General features: G+C 36.3%; 2 protein-coding genes across 3 annotated transcripts in view; one reads left to right on the top strand and one right to left on the bottom strand.

The window, feature by feature from the left end:
- LOC112047762 (MKI67 FHA domain-interacting nucleolar phosphoprotein-like) overlaps positions 1-24872 on the bottom strand; it is a 191494-nt gene that overhangs the window by 140795 nt on the left and 25827 nt on the right. The gene's annotated exons all lie outside the window — the stretch shown is intronic.
- LOC112047765 (phosphatidylinositol 4-kinase beta) overlaps positions 1-24872 on the top strand; it is a 61753-nt gene that overhangs the window by 15458 nt on the left and 21423 nt on the right. The window contains exons 1-3 of one of the 2 annotated variants that reach the window (XM_024084998.2): positions 8768-9031; positions 9369-10257; positions 24385-24585. In XM_024084998.2, coding sequence (XP_023940766.1) covers positions 8976-9031; positions 9369-10257; positions 24385-24585 — 1146 coding nt within the window. In that variant the 5' untranslated portion in view covers positions 8768-8975. Of the gene's footprint in view, positions 1-8767; positions 9032-9368; positions 10258-24384; positions 24586-24872 lie in introns of those variants that run through there. The other variant, XM_052884685.1, reaches the window with a different exon arrangement.

Below are 24872 nucleotides of genomic sequence, written 5' to 3'. Positions count from 1 at the left end.
GACGCAAGCTTCGCAACACGTTTCGTCAATTTTTAAATATCCTGCCTTAACTAATATCGACATTTATATTTGGTATAATAGTATTTTACATTTTATATTTGGTATAATAGCATTTTACATTTTACATTTTACTTAATGGCTCTCTTTTACAATGAACATTTTCCACTTACCATACGTTACGTATCTTAATTTCATATTCATATTATAAATAAATATAAAATATAGTTGGACATAGCACACATATCTAGCCCCAAAGTAAATGTAGCCTGAGTTATGGGTATATACATATAAATACATACATATATACAATGTATTTATAAATATACCCAAACACTGGAAAACACTTTGCTCGTCACACAAATATTTTCCAGTTGTGGAAATCGAACACACGGCCGTGGATGCAGAAAGCCGGGTCACTACCCACGGCACCACACGGCCGTGAAATGGTAGGATGCGTTAATATGTCATCATTATCAACCCATATTCGACTCACTGCTGAGCTCAAGTCTCCTCTCAGAATGAGAGGGGTTAGGCCAATAGTCCACCACGCTGGCCCAATGCGGTTGGCAGACTTCACACACGCAGAGAATTAAGAAAATTCTCTGGCATACAGGTTTCCTCACGATGTTTTCCTTCACCGTATTAGACACATGATATTTATTTTCTTAAAATGCACACAACTGCAAAAATGGAGGTGCATGCCCCGGACCGGATTCGAACCCACACCCTCCGTAATCGGAGGCAGAGGTCATATCCACTGGGCTATCACAGCTCTCTAATGCGTTAATATGTATGAAACAAAATTGCCATGCAATGCTTATACACTTTACACTCAAATCCTCAAAAGATTGTAGAGTATTTTTCAATGAGATACGCCGACATCACACAATGAAAATCAAATCTATTTAAATTCAAAATACTTGTGGCTTTAATTACAAAGGGGTTTTAAACACCAAAAAGTTTTTGTACAGTACGAATCTCAGCATCTGCGGTTGTGCGAGTATCTGTCAACGTCACGTTAGGTCGGCAGGTGGCGCGCGCAACCAGCTGCCTACGTAACAGCAGCTGTACCAACCAACATTCGCCCAGAGATAATCAAACCCTCCTTTTATTTTAAGTTTACGACTTTACTTATCACTATTATTATCATAACATAACCTGGCGTTTCAAAAGTGCTTGTAAATTAAGCCTACTTGAAATAAATTAATTTTGACTTTGATGCATGGTGGTATTTTCACCTAACTATGAGTCAAAGTAGCTTTGTGGTTTGTTTTAAACAACTAACAGAGTACGCGGAAAAATTCTAAGATTACTGAACTGGCGAAACTGATACTGAATTACTAATTCGATATATTTCGATATTTTCACTGTATTACAGCCAACCAATAAAACCAGCGGAAAAATCGGTCAAGCTGTTTTTGCTTTTTATGGAATCTGTCAGTCGGATACTATAAACTAATATTGTAAATAGGTTTTGTAGGGAGTAATCTCTGGATCTACTAAACCGATTTTCAGAATTCTTTTACTCGTACCACTAGAAAGCCGCGCTATTTGTGAATGTCTTAGGTTCTGAGGGCATCTATATTTTATTCCCGTTTTCTCACGGAAACGAGAACTACGCGGGTGAAACCGCGGGGCGTCGGCTAGCAAGCTGTAATTTTTTTAAGCGTTTTTTTTATACCACTCAATTATTATTACATAGAATGTGTCAATTTTCAACCATTTATACCACATCCAGCTATGATAACTAACTGGCCGCCATCGAATGTTAGTCCATTCTTGTAAAAATGGCGTTAGGTTTTAATTAATAGTGTTTAGAGTTTATTAATATACTAAATAAGTAACTAATATTAACTAAAAGGCGTTGCCTTGTTTTTATTTCGTATCGGTCATTTGTCCACACCCGATCTATTTATTCCATGATTGTTAAGGTACTAATTACAAAACTTTCATGTTGATTGAGTAATTGATAATTTTACGAATTGGTATTACTTTGAAAATGTCATTAACTATATTTGAACTCTATAAATTATTTTTTGTGTCATGTCAACCACCTCGGGGCTATTACACCCTTGGGGTTATAGGCGTATAGTTTATCAATAAAAGTAGGTCTTTTTCGTTTGTCCTCAATCCTCAACGTTTTATCGAGTACATGAATTAATATACAAAGATATCGATTTGACTTGATAAATAGTAAGGTCATTCGTAGATCTGAGTTTAAAATAAAATTAACGAACGTTTCTTTTTATGAGTCATGAATAATATAAAATAATGGAGCTATAAAATTGGTCACAAGTGGGCTTGTGGGCGAACTAGATAGAGCTGGTTCTTTTTCAAATGTTGAGGTCAATAAGTAATTGCATGTAGGTGTTACTTTAAAGATCGTTAAGGATTTTAAAATTAATGGTTGATCGTGGTGACTAAAAATAAATTTCTACTAATGAAAATTTGACGAACGTTGGACATTTATGGCGGTCATGGGTTGATTACGAGCTATGGTCAAGCTGAGATTTTAATTTTTATATTTTCAAAATTAGTTCAGGTCTGGGTTAGTCATTGACCGTGGGTAGATACCACCTAATACGTACAGAGAAGCAATTTTGTGTTCCGGTATGATGATACGTAGAAATCGACATGTCAGAGGTATTGGTAAAATAAATTTGTACGTACTTCAAGTAAGCTTGCTTCCATCTTTGTAAAAAAAATACATATTTTCATAGTTATTTCTGTTTTGTATCATTTTCATAGTTCTAAATATGGTATTACATTGAGATCAAAACCTCGTAGTATTCAGTCATTTCCCATTACCAGAATCGTCGTATCACTGTTTCGTTTTTGTTAGCTGCATGTTATTAATCCTAGAGCCCACAGTGATATACGAGTACTATAGAGTGACTCATCAATCACTAGTCAAACAAAGCAGGATTATATATAGGGCCTCATTAAATACGTAGTAGTACATAACTATATAGACAGATAAAGGGAATAAATGAAGCAATATTCATGCTATTTAAATTTCTGTTTATTATTTTGTTCATCATCATCATCATCATCATCATCATCAGCATCAGCATCAGCATCATCATCATCATCATCATCATCATCATCATCATCATCATCATCATCATCATCATCATCATCATCATCATCATCATCATCATCATCATCATCATCATCATCATCATCATCATCACCACCACCAACCCATATTCGTCTCATTGCCAAGCACGAATTTCCTCTCAGAATTAGAGGGGTTAAGCCAAATAGTCCACCACGCTGGCCTAATGCGGATGGACAGTCTTCACACACGCGGAGAATTAACAAATTTCTCAAGTATGAAAGTTTCCTCACTGTTTTTCCTTCACCGTTTGAGACACGTGATATTTAATTTCTTATAATGCACATAACTGAAAAGTTGGAGATGCATGCCCGGACCGGAATCGGAGGTCATATCCACTGGGCTATCATGACTCCATTATTTTTTTACAACCATATTAATGATGCTTGCTCAAATAGACTTCTTTCTTTTTATTTACTGTGTTTCTTTGTTTATTTCTTAAATGACCAAAGAATAATGATGTACGGGGCTAATCACAGGGTACTTTAGTACATGCATTTACGGTTAATGCTTCATCTCTAAGTGATAGACCTCTCAGTTTTAATTGCTGAGTACCACTAACTGTGTGGCTTTCACATGATATGCGTATATCTGCATAATACACATCTAAGTATATGCGATGTGACACATGTACGGGAACTTATGGAAAAATACAAACTTTCTCGTCATGTAACGTCTTATTGGTACCAATTTACTAGTAACTGAATGCTCGTTAGATAACTGAGGCTAAGCTAATATTTTGCTTTCTAAAATTCTATTTACTTCAAAATATTGTTCTTTAATTACTTAAAGAACATTAGTTTTACAGCTATCACTATCATTCGTTTCTCTCCAGCTAAGCGAAACTCCTGTATGCAAATCAAATTAAAATCCATTTATTTTAAGTAGGGCTTAGTTTACAAGCAGTTTTGAAACGTTAAGGTTGACTTTTTGTAAAGACTCTACCACCGATTCTGAAGGAAGGTTATGCTGAGAAGTGCCGGCAAGAAATGCAAGATATGTACAAGAATAGTGCTAGAAATAGGTACTGAACCTCTTCTGTCCAATCCTCAGACCAATTATAGAAGGACCTGTATCGCACTCATAGTCACGAACAAAATTGTCTGTCATTTTCTGAGGAAATCGAGCTTAGATTTGGTATATATCTTATACTAAACTAAAAGTTTTTGCCCGTTTTTTACACAATTCAATTACACAAAAAGGTATTTTTACGGAGCTCTTTAACCGACGAACACGATTACAACTATTTAACATCGATTCTATAGAGACAGTTTTTATAATCGCATTAGATCGTTGATCATATACTTTGACAGAAAAATAACGTCTAGCGAGGCAGGTCCTATACAATAATTGGTCTGAGGTCCAATCACGAAGTGTTGAACTGTTAGGAACTTTTTTCCAATATGAATGAATGCACGGCGCGAATATTTTTTTCATTACAATTTTATTATAATGTGACATAAGACCGGTGTCATCGAAGCCTTACAGCGCCTTACGACCGGCACGGTACCGTTAATAAGTTGAATGGGCTTACTTATTTATTAGATTACATTCCAGTATACTCGCTATGTATATGGAATATAGGTATATGAGTACAATAAATATTCTATCATTGATCGAGCACTTTAATAAGGTCATATCAATATTACATCTTAAAATTAGCATAGACACTATTATTGACATAAAATTAATCGATCTAACTAGGTATACTCGTAACTTCTTAAGCTGAGGCATGAACAATTACCCTTTCTCTTGCAAAAAAGTACTAATAAATATTTTACATACTTATCTTTATCTCAAGTGATTTATATCTTTGTCTGGAGCATCGTACTTCCCAAACAATATGAGCTGATTAGCTGCCATTTACAAGATAAAAAGCTGTTTTTCTGGTAAAAGTTCTTAGCTGTACGATTAAGATCGGGTTAATTGAAGATGTTTTTGTAGCTAAACTATTATGTAACTTTCCAAATTTTCAATTTTATTGAGGAGTTGAAGAAAAAGATGGTCAGTAAAGTGGTATTTTAGGTTTAAAACCTACTTAGATTAAGCATAAAAGAAATAAATCAATTTTGACTTTTTGACTTTGACTTTAGTTTTAGGCGATTACATAAATTGCCTGGCTTAAATGATTAAATAACATCTACTAATCAACCGACAATATAATGCACTCAAATTGAAAACTAATTAACTATGAAAGAAACTCATTCAACGTCTCGAGTCTCGACATTGTGCACAAGATTTACCATCACGTTAAAATGGCGCTTTCGCTTTTAAAGAAAGTACCTACTTAAATAAACTAAGATCGTAAATCCAATTTTTTCAAGTTATTTTTTAAATAAAAACGAACAATTGGTATGATAATGTTGGTCATACATATTTTCGTCAGTAGTAAATAAAAATTATTTTCATTCAGCATAACCTCGCGTTTTCACCCGTGTAGTTTCCATTTCTTTGAGAATACGGGGACAAAATATAGCCTGATAATGTAGTTTTCTATTGGTGAAATATATGTTTCAAATCGGTCCAGTAGTTTTTGAGTTAATTCGTTACATATGCAAAAATACAAATCTTTCCCATTTACAATATTAAGTAGTGTTTAAATTGAACTAACTAATTTGGTAAACATTCTGCTATCTTTGTTGATGCTTAGAGGCCAAAATTGGTCCTTCATATAATACGCGACCGTAAGTTTCTTAGCAACCTCGATAGTATTGTTCCTTAGAAAATATTTCTAAGCCACGCAAGAGATTTTACAGACACGTTTTAGAGATCGCCATACTTCACAACCGGTAGGCAGGCCCGGAGTTTTTAAACGATTATCTCGCTCCGTAGTTAAGTAACTCGCTGGACTGCATCACGTGAAATGATAGTAAAACACTTCCTTGAGTAATAGTTGCAAAAATCTCGTTAGTTAGCAAATGTTTGGAAAGCTACCTAAACATTGGAATGCATTTTGTAGCCTTTTTATAACTGCATAGAGGCTCAAAAGTGAATTAAAATGTGTATCCATTATTTCCTTGTAACTTTGTAACCAAGAATGCGCTTACGTAATGTTTGCTACGGTCCAGAAGTCTTTAAGACTACTTGGGCAATCTTTTTCGTTATTAGCACACAGAACATGTGTTGCATATTAATCTAGTGTATTCATCTGAATACCAAATTGTTTATATCGGAGTGAAATTTTGCAAATACTTGCCCATAAATACATAAATAAAATTTCTTAATAGATATATAAGAAAGTGAGTACAGAACGTGAGGTAATACGGCAAGGTCGAAAGAGTCGCTTACTTTCGCACTGCGTTCTCAGTTACATATAGATATCATATTTGACCGACTTATACTTATTATGGCTTAGTGAAAATACAAATTAGATAAAGTAAATGTTTAATAGAAATATAATAGGAGGCTTCTTATAACGATTTCTATTATCTTTTTTAAGGCGATATTTTTTTCTCAGCTATCGTTATTTAAGAATTCTTTTCTCAATTTCTTTAGGTGTATTTGGGAAAAAAATCCATACAACTTTCATCATCTTCAGGGGCTACCTTGGCGGTTGGATTTCAGTGTTTAACCCCAGCAGGGAGCCGTGATAGCCCAGAGGATGTGACCTCTGCCTTCGATTTTGTGGGTGCAGGTTCGAATCCGGTCCGGACCACCAACTTTTCAGTTATGTGCATTTTAAAAAAATAAATTTCACGTGTCTCAAACGGTGAAGGAAAAACTTCGTGAGGATACCTGAGCATTTTTTTAATTCTCTAGGTGTGTGAAGTCTGACAATCGGCATTGGGCCAGCGTGGTGGACTATTAGCCTAACCCGTCTCATTCTGAGAGGATACTCGTGCTCAGCAGTGCGCCTAATATGGGTTGTCGATGATGAACCCCAGCAGTTTGGGATGTGCGTTGATATTATCAGTCAATCAGTTTTCTTTTATAGATATCTCAATTCTGATTTCGCAGTGAACTACTTGTTTCAATGTATAACAATTCATATAGCAGGCTTCAATTGACCAGGTCAATTAATTCTCGCTGTAAACAAAGTAATAATTGAAATGATCGCTCCCAAGTGTTACGGTTAAACGGTGTACCAGTTCCCTGATTGATTTTCTATGCGGCGTTATCGTTTCCGATCAAACAATATGTATTCTCGTCATTCAACAACTTTTTGTCTACGTCATTGTAAACTGAATACGTATTGAGAAAACGGAATTGTCGAAGTCTTTCCTAAGGAATAATTGATTAATTAGACTAACGTGTTTCCTATAGTCTGTACTCGTACTATTAATTAATTAGCTTCCATAATAACAATAACCTTTGCTAATGGGTAACAACAAATACAGTAAATACAGTCATAGTCAATGGGCCAAACATGTTTTGCCACAATTTACTTGTGCAAATATTTTCAAAATCAAACAGTTTATGATAGGCTCAAATGATTTTAAATGTCAAGTAACCTAAATACAAAGGTATAGTGGATAAATCTAACTAAATACTATGTGAATAATAGTTACTACCCTACCGACAAAAACGTACCGCCAAGCGATTTAGCGTTCCGGTACGATGTCGTGTAGAAATCGAAAGGGGTGTGGATTTTCATCCTACTTCTAACAAGTTAGCCCGCTTCTATCTTAGATTGCATCATCACTTACCATCAGGTGAGATTGTAGTCGAGGGCTACCTTTCCTTTTTATCCCGATGATCCCGATTTATACTTTTATGTAAATCTGCGGGACACGGCTAGTATAGAACCTCCAAATTTGCTAATACATTTTAATTCTATTATCATTTACCGTTAAACGGTTAACTCAATGTCACATCTGTTTAGCAGATGGTGCGCAACTTTTGGCTCGTGACCGATAATAACTAAAGATACGAAGTTTTGTGTATCGTTTTGTTATAATGGTAATTTTCCCTCATCTATCTATCTATAAGATAATTTGTAAATAAATACCTTATGTGTTTCAAATTCTATAATTGATAAACAAATTGGTACTTATAACTGTAAATTATAAGTGTGTATAACACTTATTTTAATGGTATTTAATGTTGATATCGTAGGTGATAAGTGGTAATTTAAAAGATTTACGTATAATTTTTATTTTGATAAGATATTGTGACGACAGTGCGTCAATCGCTTTCTCATTGTCGATCCGTCTGCCCCAGTGACGAATGCAAACAACTACAAAGAACAATTGACACACACACACAAACAATACACGCACGTGCTATTTACGCAAGTTTATAAACTATGATATAGCTTAACAGATCATGTTATTAACATTCCAAGCAGTTATCACGAACACGAGCGGTTATAGTGAGACTAATAAGGAACTACAGTAACATACAGCTATTGAATACTAATTCAAATGTTTATATCCGTACTCCGTAACCTTTGGCATCTTTTGTCTACCACTTGCTAGACGATTACATACAGTACAGATATTCCAACATTACAGAAACATCTGATTGTTATTAAGGTAGTGTTGAGAGATCAATAAGTATAGTAGCACTTCAATATTACGAGTATCTTTAAAATTGCAAAGAATTATAATTTCGCGTTCTAGCTGGCGTAATCGAGGTGATCCTTATTGGACTGGTATGCGGAGTGCGTACTGTATACGATTGCGTAAACTGTATACTTGTAGAGCAGTTTAGTTTAGTGCAAAGCCGCGTTGAAGTTGGACGTGCGCTCGCTATGCTCACCGTGTTTAATTACGCGCTAAGAAACATTACGCGTTCGTAGTAGTTTTATGCTGTTACAACAATGTTTGTGGATACAAGCCAGCAATTATAATGATCCTAAATGTTCAGTGATAAGTGTGTGAATAAGATCTAAAAGTCTGACTTGTGAATTTCCCAAATGGTTAAGAAAATTGTTGTCGTCGGAATACGGTATTATGAGGATCCATTTGACAAGTGCGTTCTATTTAACTATGATATGTAAAAACTTCTTCGTTGGTCCTGTAGGTAGTCTATGTGGCCGGATCACGAGGTTCTGGGTTCTAGTCCCGAGTCATACTCAAAGTGAAGTTCTACTGAACTTTTCTTTATTCTAAGAAATTTTCAATATACTCGTTTTCGCCCGGTTTTGTGAAGTTGATTGTGTTACACACCTGTCTCAGAGACCACGTTATGAGCTGTTTCTCCCGGTCATTATAATTATCTAACAATAATCGTTAAAAGAATTTAACATTATCACCGTGTATTACAAAAAACAATAAAAATTTTAACCAAATGTTTTCTTTGTCCTTAGACATTTGACAAGCCCATCCAGTGGGCCGCCGCCGGGATGCGGCCACCAGAGGAACAGGTCCCTGGACTCTGTTCTTCAGCGGATACCGGAGGACATGACCCCGACGTCGCCGGAGGGGGCGCCGCTTCGACACGACGCGCCCGGGCCCAGGCTCGCGTTACCGCCTGAGGTGCCCGCGGGTTCCGACGACTCCGGCATCCACACCCCGCCTGACGGCAACGATGAAGAGCGGCCGCAGCCCCCAGCCGCCGCACGGTCGAGGGAGAGCCTCGATTCCGGCAACCCGGAAGACTCCGACAAACCGCCCGACCCGCCCGACACCGCCGACGAACCGCCAGTCAAAACAATGTGCGTCTCCGACACGTCGAAAAAAAAAGACTTTCTCCTCCGACTTTTTGAAAGCAAACTGTTCGACATGAGTATGGCGATCTCGTATCTGTTCAATTCGAAGGAACCCGGTGTGCAGACCTACCTAGCGAACAAACTGTTCTCATTCCCGGGCGAAGACGTGGACTTTTACCTCCCCCAGTTAGCGACTATGTATATAGAAATGGGGGACGTGGCGGACGTTTTGCGGCCGTATTTGGTGTATCGGTGTAAACAAAGTGCTGAGTTTTCGCTCCAACTAGCGTGGTTGTTGACTGCTTTTTGTGGTGACGCGAAGAAGTCGAGGGCGACGAAACTGAGGGATTCTATCCTGGCTGAGGAGATAAGGCCGGCGGCGCGGAGAGGCCATCACAGATCACAGTCGGATGCCTCCGCGTTGAGGCTGGCCACTCCGTCGGGCAGACACTTGGGAGACCTCGCGTCGGGCCGTGCCTTCGACAACGGCTGTCTGTGTGGGGAGCAGTGCTCGTGCGGGGCGCCGAGGCTGGCGCCGCAAATACAGGTAAGTACCTAAATAAAGGTCAACGGGCACAAACTGACCCGATTCAAATGATTACGATATCTACTTTTTAATTTTACGTTATGTTTTTTACTGTGGGAGTAAAACGTTGCAGGTCAATAACAAAGCCGACGCTAATGCGAGTGCACAGTGGGTACTGACCCTGACTTCTACATCCAAGGTCGTGGGTTCCCACAACTGTAAAACATGACAATACCCAGAATAATGCGACCCTTATTATAGTACTTTAGCTGTCTATTCCACTCCATTTTATATATGCACGGCCTGGCATATTTTATATGATTTGCGTGTCGTATAATGAGATTCGAGTTAAGTTTTCTATAAATTACTAACAATCGTGAGTGCACTATTAACTGAGCTGTAGGTATGTTACATGAAGTAGAAACGTGATATGATTATGACCTCTATACTACCTACTATTTATTGTCTTTACTAACAACAGTTTGACCGTTTTAATATCTGGAAATTCCAGTTCAATTTGAAAAAAACATTTTTCCATTAAAGAAACACGATTGGTTTTTTGATTGATGATTATAAGTTACTAGCTGCAAGTTTATTCGTAAATACTTATACTTCAGCCCTACTCGATCTCGATATGTACTGTTTACCAACATATGTCATTTCATAATTTATTTGTTTTAAATTATATACTGTTTGTTTATAAAATGTTATCTATACTTTCTTATATTCTTATCTTATAATAAATCTGTACAGAGGTCAATACTGTACATGAAATATATTTCCAAAATAACTATCAGGGGGTGATTATACCAAAAATGCAATCAGTAAAATTTTTATCTGTCTATCTGTCTGCATGTTCGTTATAGAAACAAAAACTACTCGACGGATTTTAATGAAACTTGGTACAATTATTCTTCATACTCCTGGACAGGTTATAGTATACTTTCCATCACGCTACGATCAATAAGAGCAAAGCAGTGAAGGGAAATGATGGGAAAACGGGAAAAGTTACTCAATTTTAAAGATGGAGTTAGTAAGGGCTGTATTAAAGAGGTCTAAGGGCGGACGAAGTCGCGGGCGTCCGCTAATTCAAAATATATTCGATAGTTCAAAATGTCTAATTGTTCTAAACTTATTAATGAAATTGATTTTCATTCATTAAATATCAAGTTAATTATTATTAATATTATTATGTGTCAAATGACTAGCGATTTATACGTCATATTTAATTTGTTTTTTGGTAAACAGTACCTGCACGTCTAGTAGGGCTGTATTATCAGTATCCAGATGTATTGTGTTGTGGGCTACTAATGTAAAACTTCAAAATATAATTGGTATGTAATTTAGTCTTAAAACATTACAACTGACGAGTCCAACGTACTAAACAACGTATAAAGTTATAAACCAATACTTTTTAAATTAATCAGAAGAAGAGAAAGCATAGAATGATAGGTAACACCATTTGTTATAACACTTTCTTATCATTTAAAAGGTTGTTTCCAAATTGATAAGGCTTATTAACTAATATATTATAAAGTGATTATAAATGTCAAAGTCAAATATTTAATCTTGAAATCTTGTTGGGTTTTATCGGTCTCCTGTACTTTCCCCTCAATACTGTGTTAAATGTGACAATTATTGATATATCATTTTTATATTTCGCCATTGTAATGAGGGATTTATTTTAATCAATTATTATCAGTATTGAAATATTAATAACTTACATCACAAATTTTATTAAAAAGTATATCTGGAGTAAAAAAAATATTAATTAAAATATACCTTCGTTAAAAACCTCTTATGGTGTTTATTTTTAAAATTATTATCATTGAGTATCTATTACTGATATTTTATCTATTGATTAAGGTCGTGTGATAACATAATTACAACCATTGTTTACACTGTAATGTTTATTTATTTATTTATTTATTCGGAAGCCAACGTTGTATACAAAAAAACTTATGACTAATTAAACATAACATGCATTAAAAAGTAATATGCTACATTGTACACCCCACTTACAGGCTAACTCAACATGCGTTTATTTTAACACAATTCTTAATTTACCATTAAAAAAAAGAAACAAAAACTAAATCTACCTACAACTTAAAAAAAACTAAAAGGATAAAAAAATATTGTAATAAAAATTTACGATAAACCGTACTTAACATAGTTGAAACGAGTGCATTGGAACTAAAACATTAGGCAAGGCTTTTCGTGTTTTCATAGCAACGCCGCCCGTTTCCGTGGTAACGATTTATTAAAAAATACAGAAATGTGAACTTAACAATTCAATAAATTTAAAATAATGAAATTAAACCGCGCATCAATTCATAAAATAGTTACCACAAATAAATGTTGTTTAACGTTGAACATGTAAATATACCTACCACTAAACCAGATTTGCTGTGACATCGACATTTTTCTACTAATCACACTAATATTATAAAGGCGAAGCGATTTGGCTGAAATTTGGAATAGAAATAGATTTTACTCTGGATTAACACATAGTCTACTTTTCATCCCGGAAAAATAAATGGTTCCCGCGGGGTTTGTAAAAAACTTCCACGCGGACGAAGTTGCGGGCGTCCGCTAGTATAATACAACATAATCTGACGTTTCAAAAGTCCCTGAAAAATTAGTAGCTTATCTAATTGAAATAATTATGAATTTTGACTTTTGACACAGAATGAATATTAAAATAAATAACCGGCCTAGTGCGTGTTTTTCTCGAGCTGTGTAGAGTTCCATACTTGCACGATGCAAATGCGGATTTGAGTTTTTTGTTTTACTCTGTGAATATAAATTGGGTTCACGGTTGTGTGTTGATTTTAGTCGTTACTGAAAAAAGTACACGAAAGACAAAAAGAATATCTGAGATACAATAATCTTTACGATAGGTACCTATAGTTATTTTTCCCTTTTTAGTTTGTAGGTACGTTAATGTTTTGGAGTCGGTTATATTTAAAAAAAACAATTATGTTTTTCGTAGTACATTTTATGAGTTGTTCGATTATACTATTTAACTCTTACTCTAACTCTCATATTAACTTTAAACACTGCTCGAACTCTTTAACTTTTAAACACTTAGCTGTGATAGTTTTCCTTCTAACATCGTTACGTATAAAACTAACATTACTACTACCGTGAATTTTTCCACGTACGCCACCAATTAGTATTATTTACTTACTCACATATTTTGCAAACTGATCGAGAAACGGTGTTCACGCCCCATACAATATTTTTGAAAGAACAGGCTTTTATTATTTAGGATAGGCGAGAAAAGTTTCCCACTGCTTTCTCTACATTCCCATAGAATTATTATTATTGTCAGGAAGTTTATGTACTCGTACATTGATATCACCGAGTATATAATTTACGAGAATTTCCATCCACATTTACATTTATTAAACGGAAATAAATGAGAGCTTGCTTAGATTTATACATTGAAACAAAACAACGAAAAGTGAGTGTCGCATCTCAGAAATGCATGAGCTTTTACAATATTGTAAGAATCGTAAGAATATTTTAAAGGCATAAGTTCGTCTGAAATATGAATATTTTTGTTACTCCTTCACGTAGGAGTTTTGTCACCGAATTGAGATTTCATGTTTTGAATCACTATCTAATTCTGAAAATTATTAAAATCCTTTACGTAGCTTAAAGATCTTAAGCGTAGGTACAGAAGGCAGATAAAGCGACTTTGTTTTTATAATATTCGTCGTCATCAACCCATATTCGGCTCACTGCTGAGCTCGAGTCTCCTCTCAGAATGAGAGGGGTTTGGCCAATAGTCTACCACGCTGGCCCAATGCGGATTGGCAGACTTCACACACGCAGAGAATTAAGATAATTCTCTGGTATGCAGGTTTCCTCACGATGTTTTCCTTCACCGATTGAGACACGTGATATTTAATTTTTTAAAATGCACACAACTGAAAAGTTGGAGGTGCATGCCCCGGACCGGATTCGAACCCACACCCTCCGGAATCGGAGGCAGAGGTCATATCCACTTGGCTATCACGGCTCTGTTTTATAATATTATGTTAAGAAAAATAGTAATTATTATGCATTCCTACAGTGGATATTATTCGTTTTGTTTATAGTGGCTATCACAGGAAATCGCATCGCGTAGCTTTTCGCAGATTTCTTTTTTGTGAAATAGCATTACACTGGCTGCAGGCTTAGGTATTGTATCCTTACCGTTGCTTGCTTGTACCTCCAACTTTTCAGTTATGTGCATTTTAATAAATTAAATATCACGTGTCTCAAACGGTGAAGGAAAAACATCGTGAGGAAACCTGCATACCTGAGAGTTTTCTCAATTCTGTTCGTATGTGAAGTTTGCCAATCCGCATTGGACTTGCGTGGTGGACTTTATCAGCCTAAACCCTCTCATTCTGAGATGAGACTCTTGTTCAACAGTGAGCGATATATGGGTTGTTGATGATGATGATAAATGAAAATTAAAAAAAATAAGTAAATAAAAAAAATATCGCTCAAGGTGCCAACTCTCAAACATGACATCATTTCGTATTGTGTAAAAAGTGTGCCCACCCGCTTGTGTCTATCTGAACAGGATAAATTCAAAAATTACTGATTGATTAGTGATTTGTTAAGCGATTAGCGATCGATATTTGTTCGAATTGTCTGATATAATATTATAACTATGGTATTTACGTGCAAGTTGGGTACAGGCATGAACTGCATAAACCGATAGAGTTATTATTAAATATGTATATTACTAGCGGACGCCCGCGACTTCGTCTGCGTAAAATTCGATGTCAATTTTACTACTACCTCCTAACCTAACCTAACCTACCCTACCCCTACCATACCCCTACCCTATCACTACCCCAACCCTACCACTGCCCCGACCCTACCCCTACCCTACCCCTACCTTACCTATACCCTACCCCAATCCTACCCGTACCCTCCCCGTACCCTATCCCTTTCCTACCCCTATCCCACCCGTACCCCTATCTCACGCCTATCCTACCCCTACCCTACCACTTCCCTATCCTACCCGTACCTCTACCCTACCACTACCCTACCTCTACCCCGACCCTACCACTACCCTAAACCCGGCCCTAAACCTACCCTACCCCTACACTACCCCTACGCTTCCCTACCCGTACCCTAACCTACCCTGTAACTTCTCTATCTTACTCCTACCCTTAGCAAAATCGGTCCAGTCCTTCGAGAGTGGTGGTATGACCAAGAGAAATAGAGACTTCTATGCTAATAATATAAAGAGGTAAAGTTCGTGTGGTTGTAGGAGGTAATCTCTGGATCTACTGGACCGATTTGGAAAATTGTTTTACCAATAGAAAGCTACGTTATTTGCGAGTGTCCAAGGCTATGTTTGATCCCCATATTCACACGGGAACGGGAACTACGTAAATGAAAGCGCCGGGCGTCATATAGTGGAATTTCTGCGTCTTTTAGAAATTTTGTATTATCTCCGAAACTATTTAAGTAATTAACATACTGTAAAGGGCAAATCTTATCTCCATAATACCCTTGTGATTATTAAATAATTTATGTTAATAAGGATTAAAGTTTAGTTGTATAAATAATGACGTAAACCTAAGTATATAAAATTAATAATTTTTACAACACAAAAGGCCTTTTTTCTTCTATATATCAGCTAATATATAGAAGATAGATATATGGTGTCGCGGACTTTTTTGTAGAACTTTTAAAGATACATAAAGTCTCCATATATTAATTTCAATTTTACACAATAGTTAAGGCAGCGCATGCGAATAAGTCTGTATAAGAGGATTTTCAGTCCGACCTGTATGACAAAAACTGTGATAACTCGGCTAATATATATGATACCAATATAAAATATTTAAAATCGGACCAGTAGTTCCGAAGATTACCCCATTTAAAAAATGTGACAAACTTACAAACTTTACCTCTTTATAATATTAGTATAGACTACGTATGTATATCTTTTACAAAATTAAGTTAACACAAAGCACTATAATTACACTTACTAAGTTTTAATTAATTTATATACACAACAATCGAAATAATACCATAAAACAAAATAATAACTAATTACACGAAATACGTATGACGAAAGTCGAAAGTCGAAACGAAACGAATAAAATAAAATTACAAATTATTTATTTGAATTTAAAGTTTAAACCTGATTACCTGAACCTGGTCCTGACCTGAACCTAAACAAAGAAAGTACGACGTATCTAAACTATAAATTAAAACTTAAAGTATGTCTCTAATCTCTATTTCTAAATCTAAAAAGCAAATACGTAAATAGACAGAGTCAGACAAACAGTACCTAGCTAACTTTAACTACCTACGTGGTACGTGCCTAGAAGTAGAACATAATCATTAACAATTAACATCGACTTGCCAAAATCTAAGTAAATTTTTCACCACCAACACCAATGTATGAGCATATCAATTTTGATCATCATGTAGTCGGCATAAATCTCCCTAGCGCCGTACAAAAATATGGTGTTTTTGCTCAACGCCATCTATTGGTAAATGGATAAAACGCCTACATAGAGTTTAGTAACCAAAAATGCTGATCCCTATAAAATACGTAGAAACCTATAGAGGAAGGTTCAACTTAATTTGGCGGTTGGCGCTTAAACATAAGCGGCATTCCGCCTTTTAGAAATTTTGTATTATCTCCGAAACTATTTAACTAATTAACATACTATAAAGGGCAAATCTTATCTCCATAACATCCTTGTGATTATTAAATAATTTATTTTGATAAGGATTTAAGTTAAGTAGCATAAATAATGACGCAAACCTAAAATTAATAATTTTTAAAACACAAAAGGTACTATATCTGCTAATGTATAGAAGATAGGTATATGGTGTCGCGGACTTTTTTGTAGAACTTTTAAAGATACATAAAGCCTCCATACATTAATTTCAATTTTACACAATGGTTAAGGCAGCGCATGCGAATAAGTCTGCCTAAGAGGATTTTCGGTCCGACCTGTATGACAAAAACTGTGATAACTCGGCTAATATATATGATACCAATATAAAATATAGCCTATAGCACTCCCCGATAATGTAGCATTCTACTGGTGAAAGAATTTTTAAAATCGGACCAGTAGTTCCGAAGATTACCCCATTTAAAAAATGTGACAAACTTACAAACTTACAAACTTTACCTCTTTATAATATTAGTATAGATATAGCCCTAATGAATTAATCGTAAATTTGACAATGGTTTTCCGCGTATATAACACTTCCCTACCCGTACGAAGCCGGGACTGGTCGCTAGTGACGTATAAGATTTATTATTAAATGATAGTACAAAGGTTACATTTAATTGTTTACGTTAAATATACTTTGAAATATGAATCATTAAAATAGTAGCATGTAGTGCATAATCATTATTTGATGATTCTTAACTACTGTTAAACAAATTATTAATATACATTATAAATGTATACGTAAACGTTATTAACGTGTTATATGGAACTAATTCTCCATATTATACTTTTAATTGAATTTCCGTATTAGATATGCGAAGAGTAGTGGTCGTGAGGCATCGGTTATCAAGCATTGATTAACATGAGTGAATCATTCAAGTAAGGCCTAAGTAGTAAGGTATACAGTATTTGGTATTTGTAAACCAAACTGTCAGAATGTAGTTTGAAATAGGTACCTACTTATTAACACTTAAGAACCAGCGGGATTCTAATGTCGAGACCTTATGCTTTTGTGTTGTAATTTTTTTGTGTTAACGAGGGTAAAATCTCTTACTGAGACCCCCGACTTACTGCGGGACTTGCAGCGCATTTTGCTGGGCTCCAGACCTCGAACCTCAAGACTAATAGAGACTTGCCTCGTTAGACGTTACCCCTCTGTCAAGAGTATAAGATCAACGATCTAACGCGGTTATAAAAACTTTCTACAGAATCGATGTTTCTTGTTGTAATCGTTTTCGTCGTTTCCTAAAAATGTCGGTTATTGTAGTCGGTTATGACATAAAAAACGATCAACAACTTTAGTTTACTAAAAGATGAAATTACGTTTACTTTGGAAGTGCTTCTAACTTAATTATATCAAATTTGTAATAAAAACAAAATCTAAAAAGAATCGATTCTTCAGCCGGTACAGCAAAACATCGAATCTAATCGAATATTCTGTGTAACGTGTAGAAGCGATCACAGATAATTTTGTTTGTTTATTTGGTTGTACTGGTCCTTATGTAATTAGTCTGAGCCTCAAACAGACTCGCCGGTGCCTCCATAGAACTACGCCTGTAGTGCTCATCTAGGGGTGACTATAATTCCGCTTTCGCGATTAGCAGCTAGTGCATCTACAAGATTCTCTCATCCCGGGTTTATAAATTATTGTAAGGAGCCAGAGCCCCACTCTGGCCGCTTGCGAATCCGAGATCCCTATTCAAGGGACTAATAAAGATCTCACTTACCACACAAAACCACATCAGTCTGAACATTGCGAGGCCACTAGCCCAGCGTCCCACATGAGACTAGAGTATTTGATGATAGAGCTGCAGTCTCCTAAATAAGCCTTTCTCTATTTATGCAATATACTTAAATATAAATTAAATAAATAATAGTGTACATTGGTACTGGACCGATTATGTGGACGTTGTGTTATAGATGTAACCGATAGCGCAAATTATGTAATGTTATTACAATTTCATTTATCGACCATTTAGAATTAGTTTCACTTGCATTTTTTTTAATAAATCAGTATCGAGACCATGTCATTGTAGAGATAAGATATATCCTTTTTTATTAATTGGAATCTGATTTAGAGCATAAACACCATTCAATAGAATTTAGAATGTCTTTAATTTTATTATTAGTCAGTCTGTCTGTTACGGCTACACTGAATCATCATCAACCCATATTCGGCTCACTGCTGAGCTCGAGTCTCCTCTCAGAATGAGAGGGGTTAGGCCAATAGTCCACCACGCTGGCCCAATGCGGATTGGCAGACTTCACACACGCAGAGAATTAGAATATTCTCTGGTATGCAGGTTTTCTCACGATGTTTTCCTTCACCGTTTGAGACACGTGATATTTAATTTCTTAAAATGCACACAACTGAAAAGTTGGAGGTGCACACCCCGGACTGGATTCGAACCCACACCCTCTGGAATCAGAGGCAGAGGTCATATCCACTGGGCCATCACGGCTACACTGAATACCACCCAATAAAAGTAGCTGAACGTAATTTTTCAGTTTGGTAGTTTGGAGTGCAATTTACCGCAATATAAAGTTTTTTTTTTATTATTCTTTACAAGTTAGCCCTTGACTACAATCTCACCTGATGGTAAGTGATGATGCAGTCTAAGATGGAAGCGGGCTAACTTGTTAGGATGAGGATGAAAATCCACACCCCTTTCGGTTTCTACACGGCATCGTACCGGAACGCTAAATCGCTTGGCGGTACGTCTTTGCCGGTAGGGTGGTAACTAGCCACGGCCGAAGCCTCCCACCAGCCAGACCTGGACAAATTAAGAAAATTTCAATCTGCTGAGCCGGGGATCGAACCCAGGACCTCCGTCTTGTAAATCCACCGCGCATACCACCGCGCCACGGAGGCCGTCAAACATATTATAATTATAATTTTCTTGAATAGAAAAAGAAAGATCTGGCTACTATGCAATACTTTGTACAATTATTGAAAATTAATGATTATTATAAAGTTTCCAAAACGTTGTTAACATCTGCTTGAACCACAAAAAGGTCAACGAACTTTATTGCCAATCTATATGGCACGGACCATAGCGTTATTCGATGATGATGATGATGTCTCGTATATACGTTAGAAGAAATTGCGATCAGAATCTTGTTGATATTGGCCATTCGGCATATTTTTTATCTTAACTAGCAGCTGCAACATACTATAAAAACTAACAATAATTAAAGAATACTCAATTACATATATCTCCTATATATTATATACTTTTGTTCTTCAAGTGCCATTATATCCTCCATGGAAGTTAGCGACTATTATTGCTGACCTAATATTAGAAGCGGTTCCTCGGAAAAATGGTTCTGTATGTGTACTCATCTTTTATCGTTCGCAGAGATTCTTAGCCAGTAGCTGTGTCATCTGCCAGGTCATCTTTCTTGGATCTTTCCTTGAAAAATACGCTGCTATTCGTAGATATGATATTGCTTACGTGCCTCAAATATTTTTTTAATGAGCTATAGTAATTTATAATGCAGTCTACGTGAACAAAGTCGCAGGCACAATTATAATATTCAAGGCATGAAAGATAAGGCAAGCGAATTTTTGTTATGCAATGTTTTATGTAGTAGGTAAGCGTAGTGTCAGTACTATATCAGCCTAGCAATAAAAAACAGCGATTTAAATGTTAGCGACAGAATTTGCTCAAGGCTAATAGACATACACGTTAAATGCTACAATGAAGGCAATGTATATTAAAACAAGGTAATGGAAAAGTTGTAAAAATATATGCAACGCTTATAAGGAAACGTGTTTAAGATGTAAATTATAATAGTTCATGAAATTGTCCACGACGTGAAGTTCGCACTTCAAGTTCATTAAGTATTTTTTAATTGGATACTTGTTATATCAGTGCATTTTCATTAATGTTTTGTTTACCACTTATTCTGGAGTTGATAATAGCCGCCAATCACTATGACTCATTCTACTGTTATAATTAGTCGTCGTCATCAACCCATATTCGGCTCACTGCTGAGCTCGAGTCTCCTCTCAGAATGAGAGGGGTTAGGGGTTAGGTTTATTAGTTATAATTAGTATCAAATACTAATAAGCTAGAATATCTTACACATCTAGTACAAACGTTCAAATAGGTAGGTATGCCCACTCATACTCGTTATATAATATTTCATATGAATGGTCAAACTTGTTTCATCAAACTTCTTGTTGCAGACTTCGATGAGATGAGATAAATTGAAAACATAGAGATTTTGTAGAGTTCAGAACAAATTGTATAAAATTTATTATACTTGAATATTTGGACCTATATTATCAAACCGACAGGAAATCCCAAAATATTATTCAGAAGAGAAGAAATCTGTAGGAAAATTATTGTTATCTTATTTTTATTTTAAATTCCATGTCTAATTGTAGTATCAGACTACTTCTTGGAGTGATTTTTCTTGTAAATATTATGTACACATAACTTGAATATTTAACTGTGACACCGATTGCAACTTTCCATTTTTGTAATGTATTGACATTTCCGTCTTTTATGTAAATTGCAGATAGTTCTAGAATAAAATAAGTAACTGATGCATAGATTTTGAGTAACCTCAATTCTAAATCACAATTAAGAATGTAACATTAATCTTTAAATACTATTTATCTATATAAATAAAAGAAAGTCGTGTTAGTTACTCCACTTATAACTCAAGAACGGCTGAACCGATTTAGCTGAAAATTGGCAGGGAGGTAGTTTAGAGCCAGGAGAAGGACATAGGATACTTTTTACTTTTTTTTTTTACGTGTAGGGTAGGGGTAGGGTAGAGGTAAATGAAAGTTTACATCGAGTTTCATGCGGACGAAGTCGCGGGCGTCCGCTAGTCTATACTAATATTATAAAGAGGTAAAGTTTGTAAGTTTGTCACATTTTTTAAATGGGGTAATCTTCGGAACTACTGGTCCGATTTTAAAAATTCTTTCACCAGTAGAATGCTACATTATCGGGGAGTGCTATAGGCTATATTTTATATTGGTATCATATATATTTGCCGAGTTATCACAGTTTTTGTCATACAGGTCGGACTGAAAATCCTCTTAAACAGACTTATTCGCATGCGCCGCCTTAACTATTGTGTAAAATTGAAATTAATGTATGGAGACTCTATGTATCTTTAAAAGTTCTACAAAAAAGTCCGCGATACCATATATCTATCTTCTATATATTAGCAGATATAGTACCTTTTGTGTTTTAAAAATTATTAATTTTATATACTTAGGTTTACGTCATTATTTATACAACTAAACTTTAATCCTTATTAAAATATTATTTAATAACCACAAGGATATTATGGAGATAAGATTTGCCATTTACAGTATGTTAATTACTTAAAAAGTTTCGGAGATAATACAAAATGTCTAAAAGACGCAGAAATTCCGCTATATGACGCCCGGCGCTTTCATTTACGTAGTTCCCGTTCCCGTGTGAATATGGGGACCAAACATAGCCTATGACACTCGCAAATAACGTAGCTTTCTATTGGTAAAACAATTTTCCAAATCGGTCCACTAGATCCAGAGATTACCTCCTACAACCACACAAACTTTACCTCTTTATATTATTAGCATAGAAGTCTCTATTTCTCTTGGTCATACCACCACTCTCGAAGGACTGGACCGATTTTGCTAAGGGTAGGAGTAAGATAGAGAAGTTACAGGGTAGGGTAGGGTACGGGTAGGGAAGCGTAGGGGTAGGGTAGGTTTAGGGCCGGGCTTAGGGTAGTGGTAGGGTAGGGGTAGAGGTAGGGTAGTGGTAGGGTAGAGGTACGGGTAGGATAGGGAAGTGGTAGGGTAAGGGTAGGATAGGCGTGAGATAGGGGTACGGGTGGGATAGGGGTAGGAAAGGGATAGGGTACGGGGAGGGTAGGGGTAGGATGGGGGTAGGGTGTAGGTAAGGTAGGGGTAGGTTTGGGGTAGGGGTAGGGTAGATGTAGGGGTTGGGTAGGGTAGGGTTGGGGTAGTGGTAGGGTAGGGGTAGGATAGGGTAGGGGTAGTAGTAAAGTTGACATCGAAATTTACGCGGACGAAGTCGCGGGCGTCCGCTAGTATTATAATAAAGAGGTAAAGTTTGCGGTGTCGTAGGGGGTAATCTCTGTATCTACTGAACCGGTTTATAAAATTCTTTTATAGTTATGAAGCCCCGTTATTTCAGTGTCATAGCCTATGTTTTATCCGCATATTCCCATGGGAACAGGGAGCTACGCGGGTGAAACCGCGGGGCGTCGGCTAGTTAATCTGGGGGCATGGAAGTGCTCCAGCCAAGTCGAGCATAATATTTTTACTAAGTGTAACGAAATAAATAAGTATGCAAATTTAATTATTGTCTACTAGCCTATCGCTTTGCCTGCGTAAAAATATCTTGGAAACCGCATTATTATTTGTAAAGCGTGAGAGCGTAAAAACAACCAAAACTAACTTTCAGTTATTACGTATTCTGCGTTATTTATTTATAGATGATATAGATATTTATGCGTATGCTGAGTAATTTGTAGGGCAGCTAAGGCTTTCTCCATACCTTCCTTAGGTTCTTAAGAACCCATTTATTTTTCTTTTTTGCGCAGATTTTTGATACTATTATCGCAGATACAATTATGACTCAATTATACTAAAGCCATACTCGATGTGCACTGTTTACCAACAAAAAAATATTTAAATGAAGATAGAAAACGCATGTCATTTAGATAGATAGAATTAATTTATTTTTCATCACAACATTACTAAACTACTAACTTATTACTAATACATTTAAATCTTAAAACTATATTATAACAATACTAGTAAATGTGTTGTGCCAATAAAATGGACTTGACTCAGCTTATATTGTGAGTACATCAGTACCCACAATATTACTTCATAATTTATTTATATAATGATGTATTGTTTTTTTTAAATACATTAACTTTATTTAATTGTTCTACACTTATTAATCCCAACGTCCTATTATTTATCGGCTCTTCGAACCTTGCTCATTGCCACTTCAGCTTCGCGACACGTTGAGGTATGTCGGTGACTTTAGTTCTTCCAAGTTTTTTTGTTTGGATCTTGTCGTTCCCAAGGTGCTGGAATGGCGGCCCCGCACCAGAAAGCGCAGTGTTGGTCGACCCCCCATCGCAGATATTTGCTGGATGCAAGCGGCTCAGGATCGTGATGTTTGGAAGTCCCTACAAAAGGCCTATGTCCTGCAGTGTACGTCCATCGGCTGACATGACGATGATGATGATGACTTATTAATCAAATTTATTTTCATTAATATTATAATCACTAGAGATTTATACCCTCATTTGTTTCTTGGTAAACAGTATCGAGAATGGCTCGATAATAGTTTGATACATTTCGACGCAGCGATGACTAATGTAAACAGACTCAGTGTATTGGTGATTCACGTGTACGCAAATCATTAACTAAGCGCTATTTCAGTTCCTCACCGCGTTGACAAACATCGGGAGGCGACTGGCCGGCGTCGCGGACAAGGAGCGACGGAACGGCCGACTCAGAGCCGAGTTGGCGACGTTGGATCTGAACCTGCCTGCTCGCGTATGGCTGCCTCTTCATCAAAAGCCTCACTACGTGTTGAGGATACCACCGCACGCAGCCGCTGTATTGAACAGCAAGGATAAGGTACATACTTTAAAAATTTCTAATATTTTCTTAGTAGTAATATCCCAACGAGGACGTGATAGCCCAGTGGATCTGACTTCGATTCAGAGGGCGTAGGTTCTAGGTAATGAGAGATCATTAACCACCCATATATTCGGCTCACTGTTGAGCCTCTCAGAATGATTTATATCCAAACTGCAAACTCCTCTGGGTTAGGCTAATTGTTCGCCACGCCAATGCGGATTGGCAGACTTCACATAGGTACGAAGATAATTAAGAAACTCTCAGGTATGCAGGTTTCCTCACAA

The sequence above is a fragment of the Bicyclus anynana genome, chromosome 12 (genome assembly GCF_947172395.1).
Source record: "Bicyclus anynana chromosome 12, ilBicAnyn1.1, whole genome shotgun sequence".
Classification (NCBI taxonomy): domain Eukaryota; kingdom Metazoa; phylum Arthropoda; class Insecta; order Lepidoptera; family Nymphalidae; genus Bicyclus; species Bicyclus anynana.
Note: the sequence above shows the minus strand (reverse complement) of the source record. Positions and strands in the feature narration are given on the sequence as shown.